General features: G+C 42.8%; 1 protein-coding gene across 6 annotated transcripts in view; it reads left to right on the top strand.

Annotated features, from left to right (window-relative positions):
* Positions 1–23,497, top strand: part of CUX1 (cut like homeobox 1) — a 267,150-nt gene that overhangs the window by 158,195 nt on the left and 85,458 nt on the right. For all 6 annotated transcript variants that reach the window (XM_041423197.1, XM_041423196.1, XM_041423199.1 and 3 more), the window contains exon 9: positions 11,759–11,807. In XM_041423197.1, the coding sequence (XP_041279131.1) occupies positions 11,759–11,807 (49 nt within the window). The remainder of the gene's footprint in view (positions 1–11,758; positions 11,808–23,497) is intronic.

The raw sequence follows: 23,497 nt of genomic DNA, 5'->3' as shown, positions 1-23,497 counted from the left end.
TCGAAGACCATGTAATGCTATTTTCAATAGCCAGAAGGAAATATTTTGCTTGAGGAGCTAACACAGAATGGTCACATCACCTGTGTTCACTTCTAAGCCAAGAGCATCTAAAGCATTCTCCAAATACATCTCCCAGTTTAATGCTGTGTTACTGCAGTCAGTTTGCATAACATGCATGTCCTTTACACTGAGAAAGGCAAAAGGTTGCATTTTAATGCAGATTCCATCCCTAAATAATGCCCATAAACCACTGTCCAGGTGCTACAGGTGGTTTGACAATGAAAGCAGGATATTGTTGTATTTGAGTGCCTGTTGGTTAATGTGCTTGGAGGCATTCATCAGCAGCTTGGTAAGAAATAGTAAATTGGAGATTATTGGCCTGGTGGACACATTCATTGTGTTTCCTGGCAATAAATCCTTCAAAAGGCCGTGCAGGATGTTGTCTTACACTCCACAGCAGCAGTTCCAGGTCAGACTGGGTAAGGGCACAGATAATTCAGTGAACTCAAGCTTTTGGGCTGTGAGAGGAACAGGTCTGCCTTTCCCTTCTTTGGAGTGGGAGATTTCCCCGACCCCTGTTCAGGTCCCTGGGGGATTGCTCTGCTCCTCAAGGCAGGGGCTGGGGTCTGTCACTGCTCTGCTGGGAGCCAGTGATTTCCCTTTGATGTGTGCCTGTGCACTGACACCTGTACACAGAATTCTGGCTGTGCTCTCGTTTTCAAACTGACTTAAAGCTGCTGTACTGGGTATAAACTGGGGGGAGTTAGAGAAAAGCTTTTATGGGTTCTTACAGTGATGGACAAAGACACAGTAGAAATAAGGGGAATAAGGGCAGAAATCAATCAATACCTAATTTTTCCAAATTACTGAGCTCCTCAGCTCTCTCTGTGGTTAAGGAGGAGATGCTGAGTGTCTCTGGAAAGAAGCTCCTAAAGATTAATCTGGAATATGAATGTTGATACAGTAAAAATTCTGAACAGTCTCCAATTTTTGAGGTTGTTTGCGCTCTAAAGAAAACAAACATACAGAAATCTGTGATTTTGGCAGTGGTGTAGAATGAGGGAAGATTGTTCATTTTGGGGTTGTAACTGCTCAAAACCTAAAGGGATTTTTCAAATGTGACAGTGATTCTAAGAAAAACAAAACAAAAAAAAAAGCCAGCAATCCATCCCATATCCTTGACAAGATATTTGTGCTTATTTTACACATTGTAACTGCAGTGATATTATTAAGTAAATTTAAATATTTGTGTGTATTTTTAGAGGATCTTTAATCAAAGCACAGACAATTCTTCCTGCTGATTCTTCAACCTAAAATATTGCCATTCCAATAAAAGAGAATGACACTTAAGATGCCTGCAATTAAGATTTCTAATTTTGGCTAAATCATCTATTTTAACTTCATAAGTAAAAATAGGTTAAATTATTGCAAGGTCTTTATTTTCCAAATATCAAACTACTACTACTTCCATTATTATTATTACTACTTCTACTATTATTACTATTGTTAAATATTGTATATAAAAATAATTTCTATTTATTTAGTTAGTCAGAAACAATTGTAAAAGAGCTTGCAGAAGTTGTAGAAGTAGAATTAATAAGATTTGCTCTTTTAGGAAGTTTTTATTTTATATTTTGTTATACATTTTTTTAAGTAAAATTTAAAAAAAAAAAGCAATTTCTGAAAACTTGGCAGGTTGTGCTGCTGTGTCCTGGGAGCAGAGCAGCCTGTTTGTGCATCCACAGCCCTGCAGGACCACAGCCTTTATCCCAGTTTCCAAAGGAAATGGAGCTTCCAGGAGCCTGTGCTCTGTTTTACTGCCAGCCTGCTTGGAGCTCATCAGTTCCCCTCCTAAATTAACTTGGAAGCTGCTGATTGACTTCGGCAGTAATTAACAGCATTAGAAATCCCCGGCACGGGGAGCTCTGGCGGAGCTGGGAATGGGAGGAAAAGCAGGCAGAATTACCCATTGGAGGGCTGCAGGTCGGTCAGCCACGTCTGCATGGCTGGAGTGTCTTTAATCTGTATTTCCTACAGTTCGTGGGTGGGAGGAGAAGAGGGGACATTCAGGAGAGAGGAGATGTTGCAGGAGGAAGCAGCAATGGGGGGCAGCTGAAAAGGCCCAGATGGCACAGCTGATATTCTTACAATAGGTGCTGTCTAAACAACTTGATGGGAACAGTCAATGGAAGCAGGGCTTTGTTTGGCCTGGGGCTTGGGGAGGATGTTTTTTATCCCTGACTCACCTCCAGCAGCAGCACCTCAGGAAGCAGCTCTGGCTGTCAGGTGAAACTGCTCCAGCAGAGCTGCCCTGTGCACGGAGGATTTCCTCGCTGCAGGAATCCCACAGACTCTCAGGCACAAAAATGGGGCAGAGCCCACCTGACTCCACCACTTCAGAGGCTGCTCCTTGGTTTCTTACAGCAGCTAGTTCAAAGCTGCTTTTTGGAGTAAATCACTGTCACCCAAGTCTGCTAAATCTCTCTCAGATGATGTTTAATTGGGGAGCAAATTAACTGGCAGCTGAAGCTCTGTGAGCAGACTGCTCAAATGCTGAACTCCTGGCAAGGGGAACAAACACCCAGAGAGCAGGGTATGGACCCAGAGCCTCCAAGTCCCCACCTGCCCTGCAGGAATGTGTTCTGGAAATCAGGGAGGTGCAGGGCAGCTGGGAAGGTGTCAGATTTACACATTTGGGAGTAAAGTGAACTAAGTTACCGCCAATAAAACAATCACGTCCCAAAATGACTTGCAAAGGATGAACTAGGGTTTCTGCCAGTGTGCACCTCAAACCCACCAGTGGAATAAGTGGATGGAGAAGGATCCAGTGTCTGCTGTGACATGCACATTTGTCCTGCTTGTGTCAGGATCTGAAAGAACTGAGGGGAGGGAAAACCTAGGAACCAGTGAGGAACTTGCTTTGTGTATGAGGAGAGCAGCTTTCCTCATAGAAAAACCTCTAAAGCTCAATCCAAATGTTTGGATCCTTGGGAAACAATGATTTCATCAGCAAATCTAACTACAGAGTGTACCCAAAAGACCCCAAATGAGGACAATTGCAGGGAACACAAGGTTTAACAGTGCTGTTGCCTTGATGTGATTAATCAGGCTGCTGATTTCCCACATCTTATCAGCTGACTATAACACTGGTTTGTATATTTGTTATCTCCATTCTGCATTGTGGTATGGGTGGATAAATAGAAATACCATGGAGGCGACAGGAAACAAAACAAAAATAATCAAACATGTTTATCACTAGAGCATTAAAATGGCTGCTGTGGCAGACACCAGATGAATTATGCAATACATAACTTAATTCTCTGGGCCACAGATGTTTCATTTTTCCTGCAAGAAGCTGATTGAACCTTGAATGACAGTTTCAGGCAGTCTTTGATTGCTCTGTGGGTCACATGCTTGATATGACCTGCATTTGAGTTGCTTTCTACATGCTGTTGCTTTATAAAACATGTAAAATTGACATCGTGTTGGCTGCTCAAGGCCAAGTCAGGAGTAATTCCATGGGTTTGATATGCTGTGTGTGCAAGGAGGGGAGAGGGAAGGGTGTCTGTGTTTAAATTCTGGTGTGTTATTGAATCAGCTGAAGTCAGGAGAGGGGAATTGCAGAAAGCTCTTTCAATTTGTACCATGAGGCACGAGGAAATTGGGAGTTTGCTGCGTCCATGTCGTCTCACGTTGTCAGGAAATTCTGTCACATCAGGAATGGCTCCTGCTTCCCAGGGCAGGCTGGCAGTGCTGGGAATGTTTGTCTGAATCTGAGCACAAACACTTGGCACAACCTGGAGGTTTTGTTCCCCACCCCAAGGACTCCATCCTGCAAATCTGCTGGGCTTGTGCTGCTGCAGCATCTCAACCTCAGGGCCTCAGTGAGGGTGGGATTCTGACATAAGTACATGAAAAACGAAAGATCAGAGTGTTCTTCCTTGCTGTTCTCCGTGCCCATAAAGGCAGGTCAGAAGGATCACAGCAGAGTGGAATTGCAGGGTGTCTGCTTGTGTCCTAGTGCAGCCCCTGCAGGAGAACCTGCCCACAACTCCAGAGGCTCCAGATTTCCCACCAGCTCCCTCAGGAGTTGGTGGAAATGGATTTTTAGACAAGATTATTTGTTTCTGCAAATTTCAGGTGCAAAAATTGTCCTGAGTTTCAACACTTTCTTTGAACTCCTCTGTGGCCCAAAGGATTGGGACCAGTGCTCTGAGATGGGAGGAAACCCAGAATGATCCTGATCTGGACACTCCTAATTTCTGACTTTAATGCTACTGACAGGGCTTTGCAGGGTGAAGCAAAAGCACACTGTTAAAGAAAAATATCTGATCAGGAGAAAAAGGATTTATTGCATTTCTTTTCCTTTTTGTGATGAGCAGCATGATTGCTGGTCATGGAGTTCACAAGAGATCTGTTCTTAGGGAGAGAATAACACAGTGAGAGCTGAGAAAGAGGTTTTTAAATGAAGGGTTAAACAGCCTGGGGAGCCAAAATTCATACTGGCCATGGTGCAACATGTGCAAATATGTGCCACATAAGAAAATACTATTGCCATCAAATAAAAAAGATGGATCATCTGTTTATATATTGGGGTTTTTTTTAATCCAAGCAATACATCTTTTCTTTCTTCCAGCTGCTTACATTAAGTGTTCTCTGGTTTGCCAAGTGTGCCAAGGTTGTGTGTGTGTGACACTGTGGGAATTACAGCTCTGGGGTGCTGTGAGTTGATGTTGTCTGTTACATATAATTCTTATTTTTCCTCTTTGCCTTTTATTGAGCATATCAATTAGTGTCAGTCATATCAATTTCTCTGCAGAAATTATTAAGAAAACACTGATGATCTTTAGAACATACTCCCTTGTGTATCACTGGAATAAAGCTGATTTCTGTTGCCTTTAAAACTTTCTAATTGCAAACATAATTGTTTTATCCTTGAAATCCTGACTTAAAACATGAAGAGAAAACAAAGTGCTGTGCAGGTTTTCTTGGAAATCACTTCCCATATGGAGTGAAAGATGTTTTATTCTATAGGGTCTTTTCTCTCTAGTGTTTAAGATTCTTGTTTTGTTGGGGTATTGCTCAGTATTTTGGGCTTTATAAGCAGTTTCTTTAACATTTTTCTATATTTGATATTGAATATTTGAATATTTGACACCTTTCACCTGGGTTATTTGGAGATCATAGCTGCAGCTGGTGTGGCTGGCTGATCCTGGTGTGCTTAATGAGGAATCTTTCCATGAGATTTATTTCCCCAGCCTGGATCTGTGCACGGTGCCGTGCGTGGGGGCGGCGAGAGGAAACCAGGATGAATTCTAATAAAACAACAAAAAAAGATGGGGAAAGCCTTGTCTCTCTCTGCCTTTTGCCAAGGGAGGAACTTGATTTAGTGCAGGGTGTCTGCACAGAGGGGTCTGGGCAGTGTCCAGTGGACGTTTCCCACTCCCAGGTCACTGCAGATGACGCTGGGTGAAATCACCGGAGCACCTGAGCCCAGCCTGCCTTTGATCTCTGTTTAAAGCCTCCAGTCTCTCACTGCTTAGCAGAGAAGGGATTTTTTCCTTCAATTGAGTTCCTAGGAAAGGAAACACCCAGTTCATTACTAAACTTGGTGGATTTATGAATCCCTGAACAGAGAAATTCTTTTACAAGAGGCCTGGATTTATATGACGCTGGAAAAAGGATTATCTGATCTGAAGATCCTTAGAGGGTTGCTCTGAAAGAAAATATTAACCTATAGCTCTTGCAATTTGAAAAGTAGATTTGAGAACTTAGCACTAAAAGGTGTGTGACATCTTCCCCTTTGACATGTTATGCTGAAATCACTTTTTATTTTGTTCTTTGTACAACCCTTCTGCCTATTATTCCATCTTGTACTGGCAGTAAAGGTGAATTCATCCTCTGTGGATGTTTGTTGGATTGGAATAATTACGAATTCTAAAAAGCATGTAAATGTGTCTACAGTGATGCTCATAAAGTGTCAAAAAATAAACTGAGTTGGTTTTTTCATATTATCTTCCTTTGGAAGCTTTCTAAGAAAGTGTTTGTTGGATTTTTTTCTTTCCTAGAAATTAGGCAACAAATCCTGGGCACCTGGGCAGGTCACAGAGGAGCAGGGATTAGATGAGGGCATCCACAGCAGAGCTTAGGAAGTGGTTTGAATGTGGGTAGGGAATTTGTCTTCCCTCTGCTTTGCTTAAAGAAAAAATAAAATTGAATATTCAAATGCTGGAATGCTCTTGTGCCCTGAGTGAATGCCGTGATCATTGGGCTGCAGGCAATTCTGCCATTGTTTAGTGATCCGAAATTGCTTCCTAGAACAAGGAACCTTCCCTGATAAAAATTTCATTGAAACCTGAAAAAAATTCACTGCACTGCCTTTTGCTCATTTTTTTCCCTTTCTTTAAATGCTTTGGCCCCTGTTCTTCTTTTCTTCCCTTCCCAAATATCCCAAATAACCTCACATTTTTTGCCTTGTGCTGGCCAAGTGCTGGGTTACACTGCCTGTAATTTTAAGAGGCTGAGCTGTTTACCTAATTTGGCCAAAAATCTGCTCTGTGCTGATCACAGATATACGTTACAAGGAGGATTTTTCTTTTTTTTTTTCCTTAATTAAACATAAATGCACATTAGTTGATAATGTCTGCTTTTAGTTTGAAATTGCCTGCGTAAATGTTTGGGTAATTAGAACATTTTAACAAGCCCCACTGGCTCCATATACCGTTTGCTCTGACTAGTAAACTTTTACATGTTTTTAAAGAAAACAAATGTGTGGGAAAAAAATGTTGTTTGTTTTTTGCCAAACCAAAGTATTAATCTGCCCTGGTAGGGAAGTTTCTTGGCCACGCCACTGACTGCAATTTCCAAAGTGTCATCTGTATTTTTCAGTCCTTCCATGTATAAAGAATCCAACAGCAGTTTCCTTCAAGGTTGAGTAAGTTTGAATGTTTAGGGGGCTGTAGCCACAAGATTTGGCAAACCATTCACTTGTCATGTTAATAAAAAAGGAATTGTTTCTGCCTCTTTAAACTAGTAGCTAAATGAAGGGCTTGGATCAACTGGATTTTAATCATGAAGTCCAGATTCTTCTTGCTTCACGTGAATAACTGTGGTGTTCAGGGTTTTCATCTGATTTAATTTTATTTAGAAGAGGAACTGAGCTTCTTCCCTGTTACCAACCCTTGAATTTGCTGACTTGTTATGCTCTTCAAACCTAATCGGTTTTCTTGATCTCAAAATGAAAATCGAGCCTTTCTGCACTTTTTATTTCCCCAAAGCAATTGAATTGAAAAGTGGGGTGGTTTGGGGTTTTTTTCCAGCTCCTTAAGTTGTTTTTTATAGATGGCATGTTAGCTTTGAGGGCTGTTTCATGACTGGTAAAAGCTTATACCTTGTAAAATCCATAGCTTTTAATGCATTTTGTTTCTCACTTCAAACACAGTACCGAGAGAAGAAATAATAGAATATTTCATGGTCGTGCTGTTCCAACAGTTCAGATTCTTTTTACGTGGTGATGCTGTTTTTGTAGCTCCAAATGCTTGGGCTTAAAATTTGATTTCCTAAATTCCTTAGTCTGAAAATGTTGAAACCTAGAACCGGCTGTAATACACCCTGAAGAAGTGTCTTGCTTACATGATTACTTTTCCTCTACCACAGAGATTACAAGAAACTGGATCAGATAAATGATTATATTATCTGTGGAATGCAAAAACACTGGGTAGATAGCATTTATTCCTGAAAACAGCTTTTCCCCACTCTTTTTCTCATGATCTGTGTTAGTGTTTACAAAGTATCACCCTTGACCAAGCCCTGATTAATGTTGGGTTGCAATGTGGAAATCTGGTGTAACCCACCATAAATATCAGTGTGTTTTAGCAAAATATCTTCTTGTTATTAATTACCCTTATTCTCTGTATCTGTCTGAAGAAAGAACTTTTCTCCTTACCTTCATCTGTTGGGGTGACGGGGAAATTGAGACACTCATGAGGGGCCAAGGAATAAAGAAAGTAAAAAGTGAAATTATCAGATCTCTGGTTCCTAAAAGTCAGCTTAGTTCACATGGGGTGACTTTGGTCACAAACAGATTCTGGGTAACCACAAATCTGTTGATTAGGTGAATAAATCCTTCCCTGGGAGGGTGGGCAGGCCCTGGCACAGGGTGCCCAGAGCAGCTGTGGCTGTCCCTGCATCCCTGGCACTGCCCAGGGCCAGGCTGGATGGGCTTGGAGCAGCCTGGGACAGTGGAAGCTCCCTGCCCATGGCAGGGGTGGAACAAGGTGATTTTCCAAAGTCCTTTCCAAGTTCCCTTCAAGATTCCCATCAGATTTTCAGTGCAAGCCTGCAGGACAAGCCCAGAGCTGGATGATGCTTTGCCTGCCAAGTTGTTCCATTGAAATAAAGAGGAATATTGAAACAGGAAGGGCTGAAAATGAGCAAATGTAGCAGAGGGTGAATACATCAAAAATGACCTGTGTGGGACTCATTCAGTGAGCCAAGCAGAGCTGCCTCGTGCCTGACAGGTCTGAATTTGACACAGTCCTTTGTAAACAATAAATCAATGCAGGTTGTTTCTGTGAGTGCATAAAAGGTGTGAGAACTGTAATTTATTTTATAATAAATACTTGTGCTAAGCAAACAGTGAGTGCAGCTATTAGAGACTTTCTCAAATAAGTGATTTTAGGCTGCTGAGTGCCAGCTACTGATGTGATAGTCGAGCTTTTAAAATGAAAAGCCTGAGTTCCTTTTGAAGATTCTTCTGAATGCTGTTGACACTTGTGCTAGGAAAGAATACAGAGTAATTTAATTCATTACTTTACTTAAAGATAGCGTTTATGGTTGCAGCATTACCCTCCATCCATGTGCAGACTCTAGGCTGGAGGCGTTTACTTGAATTTTTTTAGAGATGTTGCATCCTTTTATTAGGTGTGCTGGAAAGCTTGGGAGAAAAAAATGTAGGAGGGAAAGGGGAGTTCAGGATCAGTCAGCTGGTGTGTCTGGATACAAGGACAAAGGGACAATTTTGCCTTTGGCTACAGTTTGACACTTTACTGGATTCAGTCAGAATTATCTGCTCACGCTGAAGGGCACAAATGTCATTTTTATGGCATTCTATATCCTCAGTTGCTTTTTTTTTTGTAATTGGCTGTGTATCCCAGTGCTGTAATAGAGCTCTTAAATCCTGACCCCGGCCAAAATGGGACACAAATACCAGTATTAATATTTCTCTCCATTTTAAATGCAGGGTTGAGTCTTTTTGCTTTGTTTTTCCAGCACCATCTTGTGTTTCCCTGGCAGCCACCCACCTTTCCTCTGGCTCAGGGTGCTCCTCTGCTTTGCTGCTCTTGGGCCTCTCTCCTCTTGGTCCAGTGGCCTTGGATATCCCTCTGTTCCTTGCCTTGCTCCTCTGTCTTCTCCAGTTTCCTGACCTTTGGCTCCCCTTACCTTGCCCCTTTCAAGGTGGCTGAAGGTCCTTGGATTGTCCAGACTCCCTCTCACTTCCTCCCCTTCCCACTCATCTTTTCTCCTTCAGAGTCATCTTCCTTTCTGCCAGAAAAAAAAAAAAAAAAAAAAGTTTCCCTGGCTGAGCTGAAACCCCAAATTCTGCAATCTCCCTCTCTCAATCCCAGGGGTTTTTGCTTCCGAGTCTTTCACTCCTCCCAGGTGCTGTGTTGTTCCAGACCTTTGGCTGATACCTGGCACCCCCGGTCTGGGTGGAAATGCAGGGATTTTAGTGTTCTCCCCACCCTCCAGAGAAGGAGAGGAACTGCACTGGCTTCAGCTTAGGCAGCGTGCTGGGGTGGGACATTCCCAGCTCTGCTCTGTGACAGAACCCAGGCATCATTTACTGGCTCCATATAACCTGAGGCATTCACACATAAATTGAGCCCGAATGAAGAAGCTTATATAAAGAGGATTCTTAAACTATCCTGGCTAAAAATATTTGTGAAATGCTGGGAAGCATCTTTTTAGTGTGTTGGGATGCTCTCTTCCCTCTTATCTCTGTTACAGATGTACAGTGGGGTCACTTGCATGGGCTTTGGGACATCTTTTTCATGTGAAATACTGTCATTTCCATAAGTGGGTTAATAAGTTTTTTTGGGCCTGGAGTCTAAAACAAAAGATGTTTCACAACTGCAGAGGCTAAAGAGATGGAAAGTGTTATTGCAGGCTGATGTTAATGTGCCTGGGTCAGTCTTGTGGCTACTCCCTTGAATCCTTTCTGCCCAGGCAGTGGTTGTTCAGTTCAGTAAGTAATGACCATTATTTATTATTAATTCAAAACATGGTGTGCAGGATTTCTGCCCAGTGTGAGAGCACATTAGCTTCTCCTGCATAAGAAAACACGTGCTAATCTGTTTTCCATTATTGTCCAAAAGATCTTTTCAGAAGGCAGTTCATGTTGCCCCAACAACATTAAAGGCTGTAATTAAAAATCATTTTCCATTAATTTATATACATGCACATTTACTTATTATGATCTTTTGCTGCATTTCCCTAAGTGTACACCCAAAAGCCTAAAATGCTGTTGAGGAATAAGTCAATATTCACTGTAATGATCCAGTGTGGAGTGTGCCAGAACCCTGATGTACTTCAATTAAGCATCTTTCCTAACAAACACCTGCACAGGGAAATGGATCTTCTGTGAGAATCAGCAGAAAAACAAACCCTGACTTTTCTGCATGGGCAGAGGAAGGGAATTCCAGTATTTCACAGCTTTTACTGATAATGATCTGCTACAGATTAAAAACAAAAACCAGACATTATGGTGTTGGCAGATTGCAAAAGGACTTGCTGGTAAAGCTGCTGTTCAGAGGAGATGAGGACAGTGTTTATTGCTTCCATATGGTTCAGGCATACAAGACAGGCAGAACGTCTGGGCAGAATAATATGTCTTATTATATTGATACAGAACATTCTTTAGGGCTGTCAGCCCTTTCTCCTGGTACCTTTCCCAGGTGAGAGCCTGAGTGGGAAATATTTGCCCATGATTGAGCATGAAGATAAGAAAAGACTGCTTAAGGATTGGCTCCATTTGTGTGAGTGAAGTATTGGAAATGCTGATTTTTATGGGGTTAGATCTGGGAGCTGCTCCCTAACACAGGGATCTGAAGGATCTCTTTTTTCCTTGACTATTTGTATAGTTTTCAACCCTTTGACTTTGCAATTGAGCTTTGCAAAGTGCATTAGGGGTCTAAATTTAGAGTTTGATAAATTCATGTCAAAAAAACCTTCCCTTCCATGTAATGTAAAATTTAGTTTCTTGGTCTCTTTGACCTCTTGATTTTTTTTTTTTTAATTTTTTTTTTTTTAGCCAAATTAAGAGCCAAACTTCTGAGCACACTGAAACAGAAGAGTAGCTGGTTGCTTTTGTATATGTGGGGACTTGACTGAAGAACTGCAGTCTTTGACTTCTCCATAATTATCACTTGGGAAGCACCTTTACGTATTGGAAAAATGACACTGCCTGGAATTTTGGGGAGTTAGACCTTCAAAGATCCAATCAATATGCCCAGATATCAATTTGCCTATTGCATTGCAAAAAGGGGGACAGGCAAAGGAATTAGAGATTTGCAGAGTGGTCCAGAAGACTCCAGAGGGTCTCACCAGTCAGGAGATGAGCTGCCCAGTGCTACTGTGTCCTTTTACAAATCAATATTGACAATAAATATTGGTGTTTGTGTGCCTGTTGCTGTGCCTGAGCTCGTGCAGCAGCCGTTCTCTGTGTGATAACAAAACTTCTGCTCTCTCCTTCTCCCAGGGCTGATGAAATCGAGATGATCATGACAGACCTTGAAAGAGCCAATCAGGTAGGATTTCAAATGAGTCCCCCATAAAATTCTAAGTGTGACTTTGATTATTCTTTTTAAATTCTCTTTTGGATTTCATGACAGTTCTTTTATGTGCATTTTGCAGTCATAACTGTGTGGAGTAAGAAAATATGCAAATTTTGAGCAAAATACAGCTCTTCAGGGATGCTCTGTGAGGGTTGTGTGCACAGTAGAGCAGTGCTTGCCATATATTTACCTTCTAATAATTTAAACTTGCATTTCCCACTGTAGTTATTATTGGCTTTATGTTTCTAAATCCATCATGTTGGCCCCTACTCAGACATGCAGGTGAATGGTTTGCCCAAATTAGAGCCTCTGCCCTGTGGCTGTGGCAGGACTGCAGGTTTGGGGCCTTCTCCAGACTTCTTTTCCCCCCTTCCTTTTCTGCTATGTTTTATTGGCATATTAATTTTTAGCAAGGATTGGATCAGACTGTTCTTTCTGTGCAGAACCACAGAGAAATTGCCATTTGCTCCTACAGATATTAATTTGGGCTGTGAAATGTCTCCCTGGCCACCCCTCCCAGTGTACACACTCCTGGCACGAGTGGCAGAAATACTGAGTTTTAACAAACCCAAACCCACCAGCCTTGCAGAGAACCCGAGTGACTGAGTGAGTGATTGAAGTGGTGGAGGAAATGTGTATGGATTCCATGGCAATGGAAATTCCACAAGCCACTGGCTGCTGGTTTCACAGAGGGAAACCTCAGGATTTGCTTATCAGTGAGCTTCATTAATCCCGCTGCCAGGTACCACCAGAGATTGCAATCTTCAGTCTCCCAGGCTATGGATTTATAATCCAGCTGAAGTTTGCTTAAGAGCAGCTGCTTTCCAGGGGGAATAGTGGCAGCTCCTTCCCCTCGCTGGGTCCTGCTGTCAGCAGTAGTTGTGTGACCAGACCAGGTCACTGATCCTGTTGAAAATGCACCCCCTGCTCCAGCTGCTGTTTTGTTTTGTCTTTTCCCTTTTGCCAGATCAGCTTTCAGCCCCCACGCTCCCTGCTGCAGCTGTCAAGTCTGCAGCAAGTGCTGCTGGCCTTTATATTAGTTCTTGGAAAACTGGAAAAATACAAATCTCAGAATCATTTCCACTGGAAAAGCCCTCCAAGATCACCCAGTCCAACCTTCACCCAGCACTTCCAAGGCCACCACTAACCCATGTCCCCAAGTGCCACATCCACAGGGCTTTGAAATCCCTCTAGGGGTGAGGACTCACCTGGGCAGCTGTGCCAGGGCTGGACACCCCTTTCAGTGAAGAGATTTTCCCTGATATCCAACCTAAACCTCTCTTGGAACATCCTGAGGCTGTTTCTTTGTGTCCTATCACTTGTAACCTGGGAGCAGAGCCCAGCCCTCACCTAAAGCCTCCTTCCAGGGAATTGTAGGTCCCCTCTGAGCCTCCTTTCCCCCAGGCTGAGCTCTCCCAGCTCCCTCAGCCACTCCTGGTGCCCCAGACCCTTCCCCAGCTCCATTCCCTTCCCTGGACACACTCCAGCATCTTAATGTCTTAATGAAGCCAAAATCGTATTTGTAAGTTGTTGAGTTGATTATTTAGTCAGTAAAAGCAAACTGGTGTTTGTACAGTGGGTTTTTAGTTCTGTCAAAGAACTTTTGTAGACAGCATTAAATATTTATGAAAGTGCTAGTAATTATTTGAAAATACGTAGACTTTTTAGAAATGATGTAGGTGTTAAAAATGTTTTGGTAGAATTATTGTGTGATTTTTGCAAAGGCAGTTCATTTTGCAGTGATTTACCCAGTAGCTGTTTTTTTCCCCTCAGTCTAAAGGGGGCTGTAGTTAAAGAACAGTATTTCTGAATTCCTCATTGCCTCCAAAAATTGATTATACCTATTTATCTAGAAACGCTATTTTTCTATCGAACTGATACAAAGCTGTATGTAGGTTGGGGTTCTTTTACTTCATTGTGGTGTTTTTCTTATAATTAGGTAAAATTTACAACTGCTTATGTGCATAACCCGCAGTTTGGTTGTTGTTCTGCACACTCTGCCTGTACATAAAACCAGCATGCTGTTCATCTGAGCTGTTGGAAGGCCAGAGGAGGGGATTCTGTCTCCCCTTTCCCCATCTCCCTCTTCCTTCTCCCCCTCTGGCTGCTGAGGTCCCATCCCCTCCCAAACAGCAGCTCTGGCACCTGGGGAACCCTTCACTGAGGCTTCACTGAGCTCAGCAAGTGCAGGAAAGCCTGGATTTGGGATGAAGGGTTTGTTCTCTATGGGTTTAGCAGCTTGAGGCTGCTCAAAAAAAACATGGGAGAAACCACAGCACCCAAATCACAGAATCATGGAATGGTTTGGCTTGGAAAGGACCTTAAAGCTCATCCAGCCCCACACCCTGCCATGGCAGGGACACCTTCCACTGTCCCAGGCTGCTCCAAGCCCTGTCCAACCTGGCCTTGGATCCAGGGGCAGCCTCAGCTCCTCTGGGCACGCTGTGCCCACCCTCACAGCCAAAATTTCCTTCTCAGTATCCCCTCCAGCCCTGCCCTGTGGCAGTGGGCGCCATTCCCTGTGTCCTGTCCCTCCATCCCTTGTCCCTGGTCCCTCTCCAGCTCTCCTGGAGCCCCTTTAGGCCCTGGAAGGGGCTCTGAGCTCTCCTGGAGTTTTCCCTTCTCCAGGTGAGTACCCCCAGCTCTCCCAGCATGTTCTCCTCTGGAATTGCTCCAACAGTTCCATGTCTTTGCTGTGCTGGGGCCCAGGAGGGACACCAAGGGACACCAAGGGACTCTGTGGCCTTGCAGGAGCTGCAGAAGGGAAGGGCAGGTTCACCTGCAGACGAGCAGGAGCTGCTGCAGGGGCTCAGCTCATTTGCTGCCCATAGAGTCTTTGTTTTGTGTGATGCTTTACCTTTATAAAGCACTTTGATGAATTATAGCTAATCTCTGTAGCAGCAATTCCTGTGTTTTACCTCTTCATAGCTGAAAAAAAAAAAAATTACTGGAAGAAATTAAATCTATTGCACAGGCCAGAAAGTGAGTTTGCATCAGGCTGAAGTGTTACAATTGCAGAAACAAGTACTTAACCTAATTATGTATTTAATAGTTAAATTAACATTTCCTTTTACCATTTCAGTAAGTGCTCATTCCCCATTATTAAGGCTACCTTTAAAGAGTAGTGCTCAGCACGACTCCTGCTTTGCTCAGGGACTGCCTTGCTGATGTGGATGTGATGTTTTGCTGCTCTGGAATTAGCACTGACCCAAATGACTGGGATTCAGAGCACAGATTTACATGTTTCCACTAAAAGTATGGGAAAAAGAAATTGTTGTAAACTTTTGTATATCTGACATTTCTTGAAAATGTCTTTCCCAGTTATCTCCCTTTTTAAATCCAGAGCTGGCACTTCAGAACTTCCCGTGCTGTTCCTCTCTGGCTCCTGGGAGGTGGGGAGTGCTTTTCCCTCTCCAGGGAACAGCAGGGTGGATGTGCCCCCTGACCTTGGTTCAGGTGTCCATAAAAGTGATCAAATCCACAGGGACAGAGGTGATGTTGTGGCTCCCAGCCCTGTCCTGTGGGGTGAAGCAGGGACCATTCCTATCTTCAGCTCCATCACCTCTCTTCTCCCAAAGTTTTTTCTCACTTGGATCCTCAAGTTTTTTCATGCAGGAGCTTTCTGGGCTACTTTGCTTAATACCAACCCCAGAACAAATTACTGGCTCATCAGAATAATTGCCTTTAAATGCCAGTGAGCTTTGCAATTTTCTGCTCAGAGAGAGGGAGGGGTAGTGACCACAAAGCTCCCTCCCTCTCCATTGTGTCATTAACACAAGGTGTAAACTGAATTTTCCCACAAAACATAACAGTGAGAGAAATTAATCCTTCACTGGGTGCTGCAGATGAGGAGAGGTGACAGCCCCTTTTTCTCAGCTGCTCATCCAGGTGCTCAGTGCCATTAATCCACAATCTTGAGAGGGGTTTTATGGCAGGGCTGCTCCATTCTGGCTGGCAGAGAGGGTGACATGGCTGTCACCCTTCCCTTGGAAAGTCCTGAGAGGATTTTTAATATAAAAAAGGCAAGAATAGTGCAATAAATGTCTGGTCCAGCTGCAGCTGCCTGGAGGGGAGCTGTTAGCTCCTGCAATGGAGCTTTAGGAGGGATGTAGGGTCTGAAGCCAAAACCCCCTTTGGTTTCATGGTGAAAGGTACAATTCCATCATGTCCAGGCTCAGGACAGCCATGGTGCAGATTCCTTGTCCATCCCTGCCCATCCCTGTCCATCCCTGTCCATCCCTGCCCATCCCTGCCCATCCCTGCCCATCCCTGTCCATCCCTGTCCATCCCTGCCCATCCCTGCCCATCCCTGTCCATCCCTGTCCATCCCCAGGGCTGTGGGACTCTGGCTCAGCTCCTACTGAGGGCACAATAAAGCCACATACAGTAGGAAGGGCTCCTTTTCACTTTATTAACCCAGCAGCTCAATGACAAAACTTGATAACATAACCCAGAGTTCCCCCTGCATTTCCATGAAGATTTAATAATGCTGTAGTTTGGTGAAGGGACTCGTTTTATTAAGATTTCATTTTGCACAATAAATCACTGCATATTTTCTGATATGCTACGAAGTATAAGAATAAATAATTAAAACTAAACTACCCGTACTTGTCAAAATAAATGATTTATCATAGTTTGGGATACAGCATCTTTGAATTTTTTATTGTTTGATTCCCAGAATATTCTAATTTCCAATCAGGGAAGTTAATGAAGCTCCAGTATACATTTCTGCATTCACAGCAGTTACAGTTGTGTGACTGTTTATTTTAGACAAATACTTATGGTTAGCACTTTCCTGTACCTTTTCAAGTTAACACCTTTCCAGTGTTTATGGCAGCAAAGTCACGAATCTTTTGGGACGACAAATTTATTCAAATGAATTATTGTTCTGTTCTTCCAGGAACCTGGAATCATCCAATTGTGCTTGAGAAAAACAGGTTTTTGTTGGGAAGGATAATTCCTGGGTTGTGAAAACAGAAATATTTAAATATATTTGAATATTTAAATGTATTATATTTAATATAAATACATTTAATTTTTTTTTTTTTTAATTACAGCTGGACTCATTTTAAGGTTTTAATACTGAGTCTGAATTTGTGGCTTTGCATCACTGATGTGTCCAGATCTCTTTTCTGCCTTTACACATTGATCACATAGTTAAAAAAAGTAAATCTAATGGGCTTTGTAATTTGAGCTTCCTGCAAAGAAAAAGGTGCTTTTTCATTTTTAAAACAAAAAGAGAAGAACTTTGGTTAGGGTTGTTTGCTCCTGGGTTATTGTATTTTAATCTGAAAGAAGAGGAAATTGATTTGAAAAGCAGACTCAAGTATAGGTATCCTTAGAGTCTGAGAGTGGTAAGAAAAAGAAAACATGAGACTTTTTTTTGGTGTGTGGACTATGTTGTGTAAGCTATAGAAGAAGAATCAATTTTTTTTTCTTCTGTTATCCCTTTGGAAAAGCCAAATGTTTCCATTGGTTTTTGTTCCATCTTCACAGTGCTGATAGTGCTCCCAGATTTCTAGTTCTTATTTTTTCTGGGGAAAGAAAGTCAAATATAGAAACTTCTAATACCAATAAATCAAGAAAAGTGTACTTTCTAAAATATAGCAGCTTTTATTAAAGAATCTAGAGTGGATCAATATCATTTATTCCACAGAAATGTAGTGTTGGGTTTTAAAGTCTGTAGAGGAAGAGTTAGTGAATTTAAGCAATTTTTGGAGCCAAACTGCCACTAAAATACATAAAACAGTGTCTGCTATAAAAGTAGAAAGAAAACCTCACCAGGGTGTTTTAGCAGAAATTCTGCTCTCAAGATTATTTTTTATTTCCTTGTGTGTGGCACCTTCCTGTCTCCAACAAATCACATTGGAAAATGGTTCCAAAAGATATTCCTGCTAAGTGAGACTGCCATAAAATATGTATGTTTTTGAGCAGCAGATGGAATAAATTCCCCTTTTCACTCAGCAGCACAAGTGCAGCACAATACAGGTGGTGCTGATGCTCAGGGGGGGTTTGCTGTGACCACCACAGCCCTGATGGGGCATCCTTGGGTTTGCACTTCCATGAGGAAGGGAATTCATCCTGCCTCCACTCCTGCATTGCACCACGGCTGGCACAGACCCTGCCAGAGGATTTGCTTTGGTTTCTGACTCCCTTGGCAGTGGACTGGGTGTTTTCTTTGTGTGCCATCCCCTGGGGAACTGCCCCATCCCTGGAACTGCCCCATCCCTGGAACTGCCCCATCCCTGGAATTGCCCCTGGATCCCTGGAAGTGCCCCAGGCCATTCTGGACAGGGCTTGGAGCACCCGGGGGTAGTGAAGGTGTCCCTGCCCTGGCAGGGGGTGGGATGAGATGAGATTTAAGGTCCCTCCCAGCTCAAATCCATGGATCCAGTTAAGTTACACTGCTTCATGGCAGATGAAGGCATTCACTTAATCCTGGGATTTCGCTGTCTGTGAAAATGGGAATAAAAACATTTACTTTGCGAAGGGCATTTGAGATCCTTGCACGGAGAAGTTCTGTATAAAGGCAAAATACGGTTAATATTATTTTCATGCAAACATGGGTTTCCTGCAAATGCCTGGCTATCAGCTGGGAATACATTTATCTGGCAGCCTTTCAGCACACAAAGTGCAATAGCCTGAAGACAAGAATGAAGACAACCCAACCTCTTCTGGTTGGTGGAGTTTTTTCTCTTTTTTTTGTTAATTCTCCGTTGTTGGAAAAAATAGGTGCCAGAGCCCTGAAAAATCTTTCATGTCCTTGATGTTCTGCTAACCTTGCTGAAGTTCTGTGGAAGTTAGGGCCATCTAAAGGTTTTATAGCAAAATTTTATATCTGAAAAGTTAGGAAATTAAAGCACATTGAACCAGTGTGTTTTAATTGATGTTGTACTCCAAGAAACACAGCTTTTGCAGCAGCTTGCAAGTCTGAATGTCAGCTCAAAGCATGGTGATTGCTGCCATAACCAGGCTCATTAACTGCAGCAGAATTACTTGTGATAATACCCCCTCCTCGCCCATAGGAAGATTTTCCCACATACAGCACTGAATTTAGCATGGAATAAGGAAATAGAGTTTGGCTGGTGGAACTTTAAGGGAAAGGTTATACATTTTTTTTCACATTAGTATCTCATTTTGCTGTTCACACCACTGGTCTTTGATCAAATTAACATTTTACTGTAAGTAGAAGAGCACTCAGTTCATGCTATTCATTATCTTGTCAGGAAACAAGGAGAATAATTTAAACTGGATATATTGTGTAAGGCTTTTTTTTTCTATTTTTAATTGGAAAGCACACGGCAGCGTTACAGTCGTGACCTCCTGGCTCCACTGTGAGCAGTACAATATTTACCTGCTGTATGAAGGAAAATGGAACTATTTTGAAATATTTTGTTACCAGGGAGGTAGTTCTGTACTAGAAAACAGTGGTAGGAATTAGGAGGAATTGTATGACTGAACTATGCTGGAAAATAGGATTTTGGGCAGTGCTGGATTTGCATGAGCTTCATCAAGGCCATTAGTGTGACTGTCACTGGTCATTGAGGGGTTTTTTTTTTGGCTGTGCATATGATTTGGGAGTAAGAAACCAAGAGTTTTAGCACTGACTGGTGAAAAGCAACTGTGCTGTGGAATATCCAGTGCCTAAAGGGGCTCCGGGAGAGCTGGAGAGGGACTTGGGACAAGGGCTGGATGGAGTTCACAGGGGAATGACTTCCCACTGCTAGAGGGCAGGGCTGGATGGGATATTGGGAAGGAATTCCTGGCTGTGAGGGTGGGCAGGCCCTGGCACAGGGTGCCCAGAGCAGCTGTGGCTGCCCCTGCATCCCTGGCAGTGCCCAAGGCCAGGCTGGACAGGGCTTGGAGCAGCCTGGGACCAGGGGAAGGTATCCCTGCCATGGCAGGGGGTGGGACTGGATGATCTTTAAGCTCCCTTCCAATCCCTTTCTGTAATTCTATGAATCTCTCTGTATTTCTCAGCTGAAGTGGGACAGTTTCACACAAACAGAAGGTTTTGTGAACTTTCCAGTGGCTCCAAGTTGTGCAAGATTCCTCAGATTTAGCCATTTTCCATACTGGGCGCCTGTCTCTGGCTGCTCTCTTTTTTCTTACTTCAGAAAAAATTGTTCAACCATTTTTAAGAACAAGATTAGGAAAAAAGAAATCCATTTTCTCCCAGATGTTACGAGTTTTTCTTGCTGTTTTGGTGAGGAGCCTGCTGTGACCAGATTTAATAGAAGGGGTTTGATGAGGGATGGTTCCCTTTTTTCTCAGGGTTGTATCTTCTGTTGCTTCAAGTAGAAAAAAATAATAATAATAATAATTATAAAACAGACTCAAGTTTGGCCAGCCTATAAGAGTCTGGAAAAAAAGAGTTCACAGAAACTCAGCAGAATCTGGTTTGAATTTGTTCAGGCTTTGCTGCTGGTGCCTGTCCCAGGCACACTGCAGTCACTGCTCCGGCTGGGTGAGCATCCACCAGGCAGGTTTTGCTTTTTCTGGGTGTGATGTGAGATTTTGTGGGGGCACAAGGAGGGGAGACACTGCCCAGGCTGCTCCTGCCACGACTGGAGACATCAGCATGGGAGCAGGACGGGGAGAGGGCTTCATGGTGGGCAGGGAATGGGAACAGACACCGGGACAGGGACACTTGGAGGACCTTTTGTGAGCACATTTGGAGAAGAAGCAACAAGGAGAAGAGGAAGGAGAAAAGAGGAAGGAGGAAAAGAGGAAGGAGGAAATCGTGGGGTAAGGCTCATTCTGGGTGTCTGTGGATGTTCATTAGGTGGTGCAAGGTACGAGCTGGGGTTTGCCTGCCTGGAGCTAAAGGCTCCATGGAGCACAGAGGAGACAGAGATGAGGCTTCCAGCAGCCAAAGTGAATTAGGAAGGGGACAGAGTGGCTAGCAGAGAGGGGTGGCAGTGGAAGAGGCAATCCCAGAGGGTGTGGCAGGGGAGCAGCACCGAGGCACTGGGCAGGGTCTGGGCAGGGGCAGCTCCTGCCAGGCTGGGAGCCTCCAGCCAGGGCTGCTGTGCCAGGGGCTCCAGGAACCCACACAGCTCCAGACAGGGCTCATGCCAGTGCAGTCATTAATTCCTGAAGCCCCTCTGGTGGTGCAGCAGGGCTCCCATGAGGAAGAGATTAATGCCACTGGCAGAGGGGAGTGGGATTAGCTGGGAGCAAATGAAGTGCAGGGGTCACACAGGGAATAAGAGGACAAAGAGATCACTCACCAAGCCATGTTCCTCTCAGAGCTGATGGAGCAGGGCATGTCATTGGGAAAATCTCCTTGGAAAAGCCACAGCAGGTCCTGTGTGGTGCCATCCCACTCCTGAGCCCTAACACAGGGTGGCTGAGCACCAGCCTCGGGCTTGGCTATTCCATACTTGTAAGTGCTCAAATTTGAAACTAGCATTCTTTTAACAGGGTTTTGTGTGTCATTTATAATTTACATTGTGATAGCACCCAAAAGTGCTTTCCAGACACTGAGCACATCTGTAATTCTGCCTCTGAAAAGCTTCCATTCTGTAAGAGGGGGGAAAAAAAGAGGGAATTGACCAGTATTTCCCAAATAGAACTGCCCAGAGTTTGTGCTGATGTATTTTTAACAATGGCTAGTATGAAATCTTGTCTGGTATTATTCCAAGGATCACAACAGGTGTTGGGAATTGGCTGGGGAGGCTGTGCAGAAAGGGCAGCTGACAGCTCACTGTATATGCAGATGTACCACCTATTAGCAATATCCTCTGTGGGTTGCTCGCATGCGAGCTGAATAGATTCTCCAAACAATGCTGCACTGAATGGAAGCCATCAGCAGAATTGCTCAAGGCTGCAAAACCCATTACTTATCCAGCAATAGATGGAAGAGCAAGTGCCACAGTGTAGTAACTTGTCCTGCTTTGCTGGAGTTGTTCTGCAGTTATTAGATCAATATATGTAGCTGCACATCTAATAAAGTACCAGAAAATAATTTATCTCAATGTGTATTGTTAGCTCAGTATTTATCCTAATATCATCAGCCACATAAACAACATAAATCCCTCTTTTTCTGCCTTTTTTTGCTGCTGTTACCACGTTTTCCAAGAACACAATAGATTGTGTCCCCTGCTCTGATTATTGGAGCCACATCACTGTACTTTTTACAATCACATTTTAATTACAGCTGTAGAACCTATGCAAAATCATTTAATACAATGTTGTGAGCAAATAGCGCAGATGATGCGTTTAGTATTTGATTGCTGTTAGTTTACTCATTGATTAAACATGCAGAGTCTGCTTTGGCTGTGGAGGAAGTCAGAGACCACACACACACAGGGCTGTAGGGCTTATATTCACTGTAGGATTCATATTTTCTATAGATTTTATATTTGCTATAGATTTTGTATTCATTATATGTTTTATATTACTATAAGTTGTATATTTCCTATAACTTCTATATTCACTACAATTTTATATTCACTACAGGTTTTATATTTGCTCTGTGTTCTGTATTCACTATTTTAGATTTATATTTAGATTTTAGACCTAGGTTTTCCAAAGGATTAGCCAGGAGTCTGTGGAAGTTCGGGTGGCTCAAAAATGGCAGTGGAATTTGTCATTCCATGAAGGAAGGGATCCATCAGCTGGTCAAGAAAAGTTTTGACCTTCACTGGTGGCAGCTGATGGGTTTGGTGGAATTGCTGATAGGTCTTGGAAGTGGAGATAGAAAATTATTTTGGCTATTTTCTGAAAGCACAGCATGATTTGCATGGAGTAGCCTGGGCAAAAAGCAGTGATTACTCAAGGAGGAAAGCAGTGTGGTTTTATAACAATAAAATACATTTTTTAAAAAAGAGAGAAGGCAGTCTTGCCAGGAGGAGTGTATATTGTAGAAGAACCAGGTTTTGTTCCATTTCTAACAGAAGCTTACAGACAGTTATGAAAAGGACTTTGCTGCTATTTATTGCCTGAAGTTACTTATCCATCTGTCTCTACTCAAACTCTCGTACAGACAATTTTTCCCCATCATTCTTTCTCCTTTCTATCACTATTCAATATTTAGATGGGAATTTTGACCAGTGGCCAAGTCAGAGGCATATCAGCTATTGCATAAATCCTCAGCAGCTGGTAACTGAGCTGTGCAAAATTGTCACTTTAGGGTTAAATATTGTTGAATAAATAGACCTGCTGAAAGAAAAGAATCTAACAATTCATGTTTTAGGGAATAATTACTGCAGAAAGACAGCCCACAACATTGTATGTGTGTTTGAGAGAGTGGTCAGAATATCTTTTAATTCAGCATTTACCCGTGAGAATTATTCCCATGAGGAGCCTTGCAATAAAATCTGCTTGGTCTATGAGAATAGAAAGAAATTGAATAAAAAGACTCCATTTCCACTTGTATTTATTCAGTCTGGGAAATTCAGTGGGCCGCAGCATTAGTATCAGCAGGGGATTCCTTGCTCCTAGCGTTAAATTACTGTCATAATCGCTCAATTATTTCTTCCTTGTACTGTTTAAAATAAAAATCCATCACATTCTATGTTTTTTTCTAACATTTATTAGGTTGAGTGTTTAGGAAAATCAATTATATTCAGTCAGGCATGAATTGATGAATGTTCTTGTAATAATTGTCAGTTGTTAAACTGAATGTACTTTCTCTTTTCACCCCTTTTCATTTCCTT

This window comes from Onychostruthus taczanowskii, unplaced genomic scaffold, assembly GCF_017590055.1.
Source record: "Onychostruthus taczanowskii isolate IOZ18803 unplaced genomic scaffold, ASM1759005v1 scaffold75, whole genome shotgun sequence".
Taxonomy (NCBI): domain Eukaryota; kingdom Metazoa; phylum Chordata; class Aves; order Passeriformes; family Passeridae; genus Onychostruthus; species Onychostruthus taczanowskii.
The sequence above is the reverse complement of the archived record's forward strand: the minus strand, read 5'-3'. Positions and strand labels throughout refer to the sequence as shown.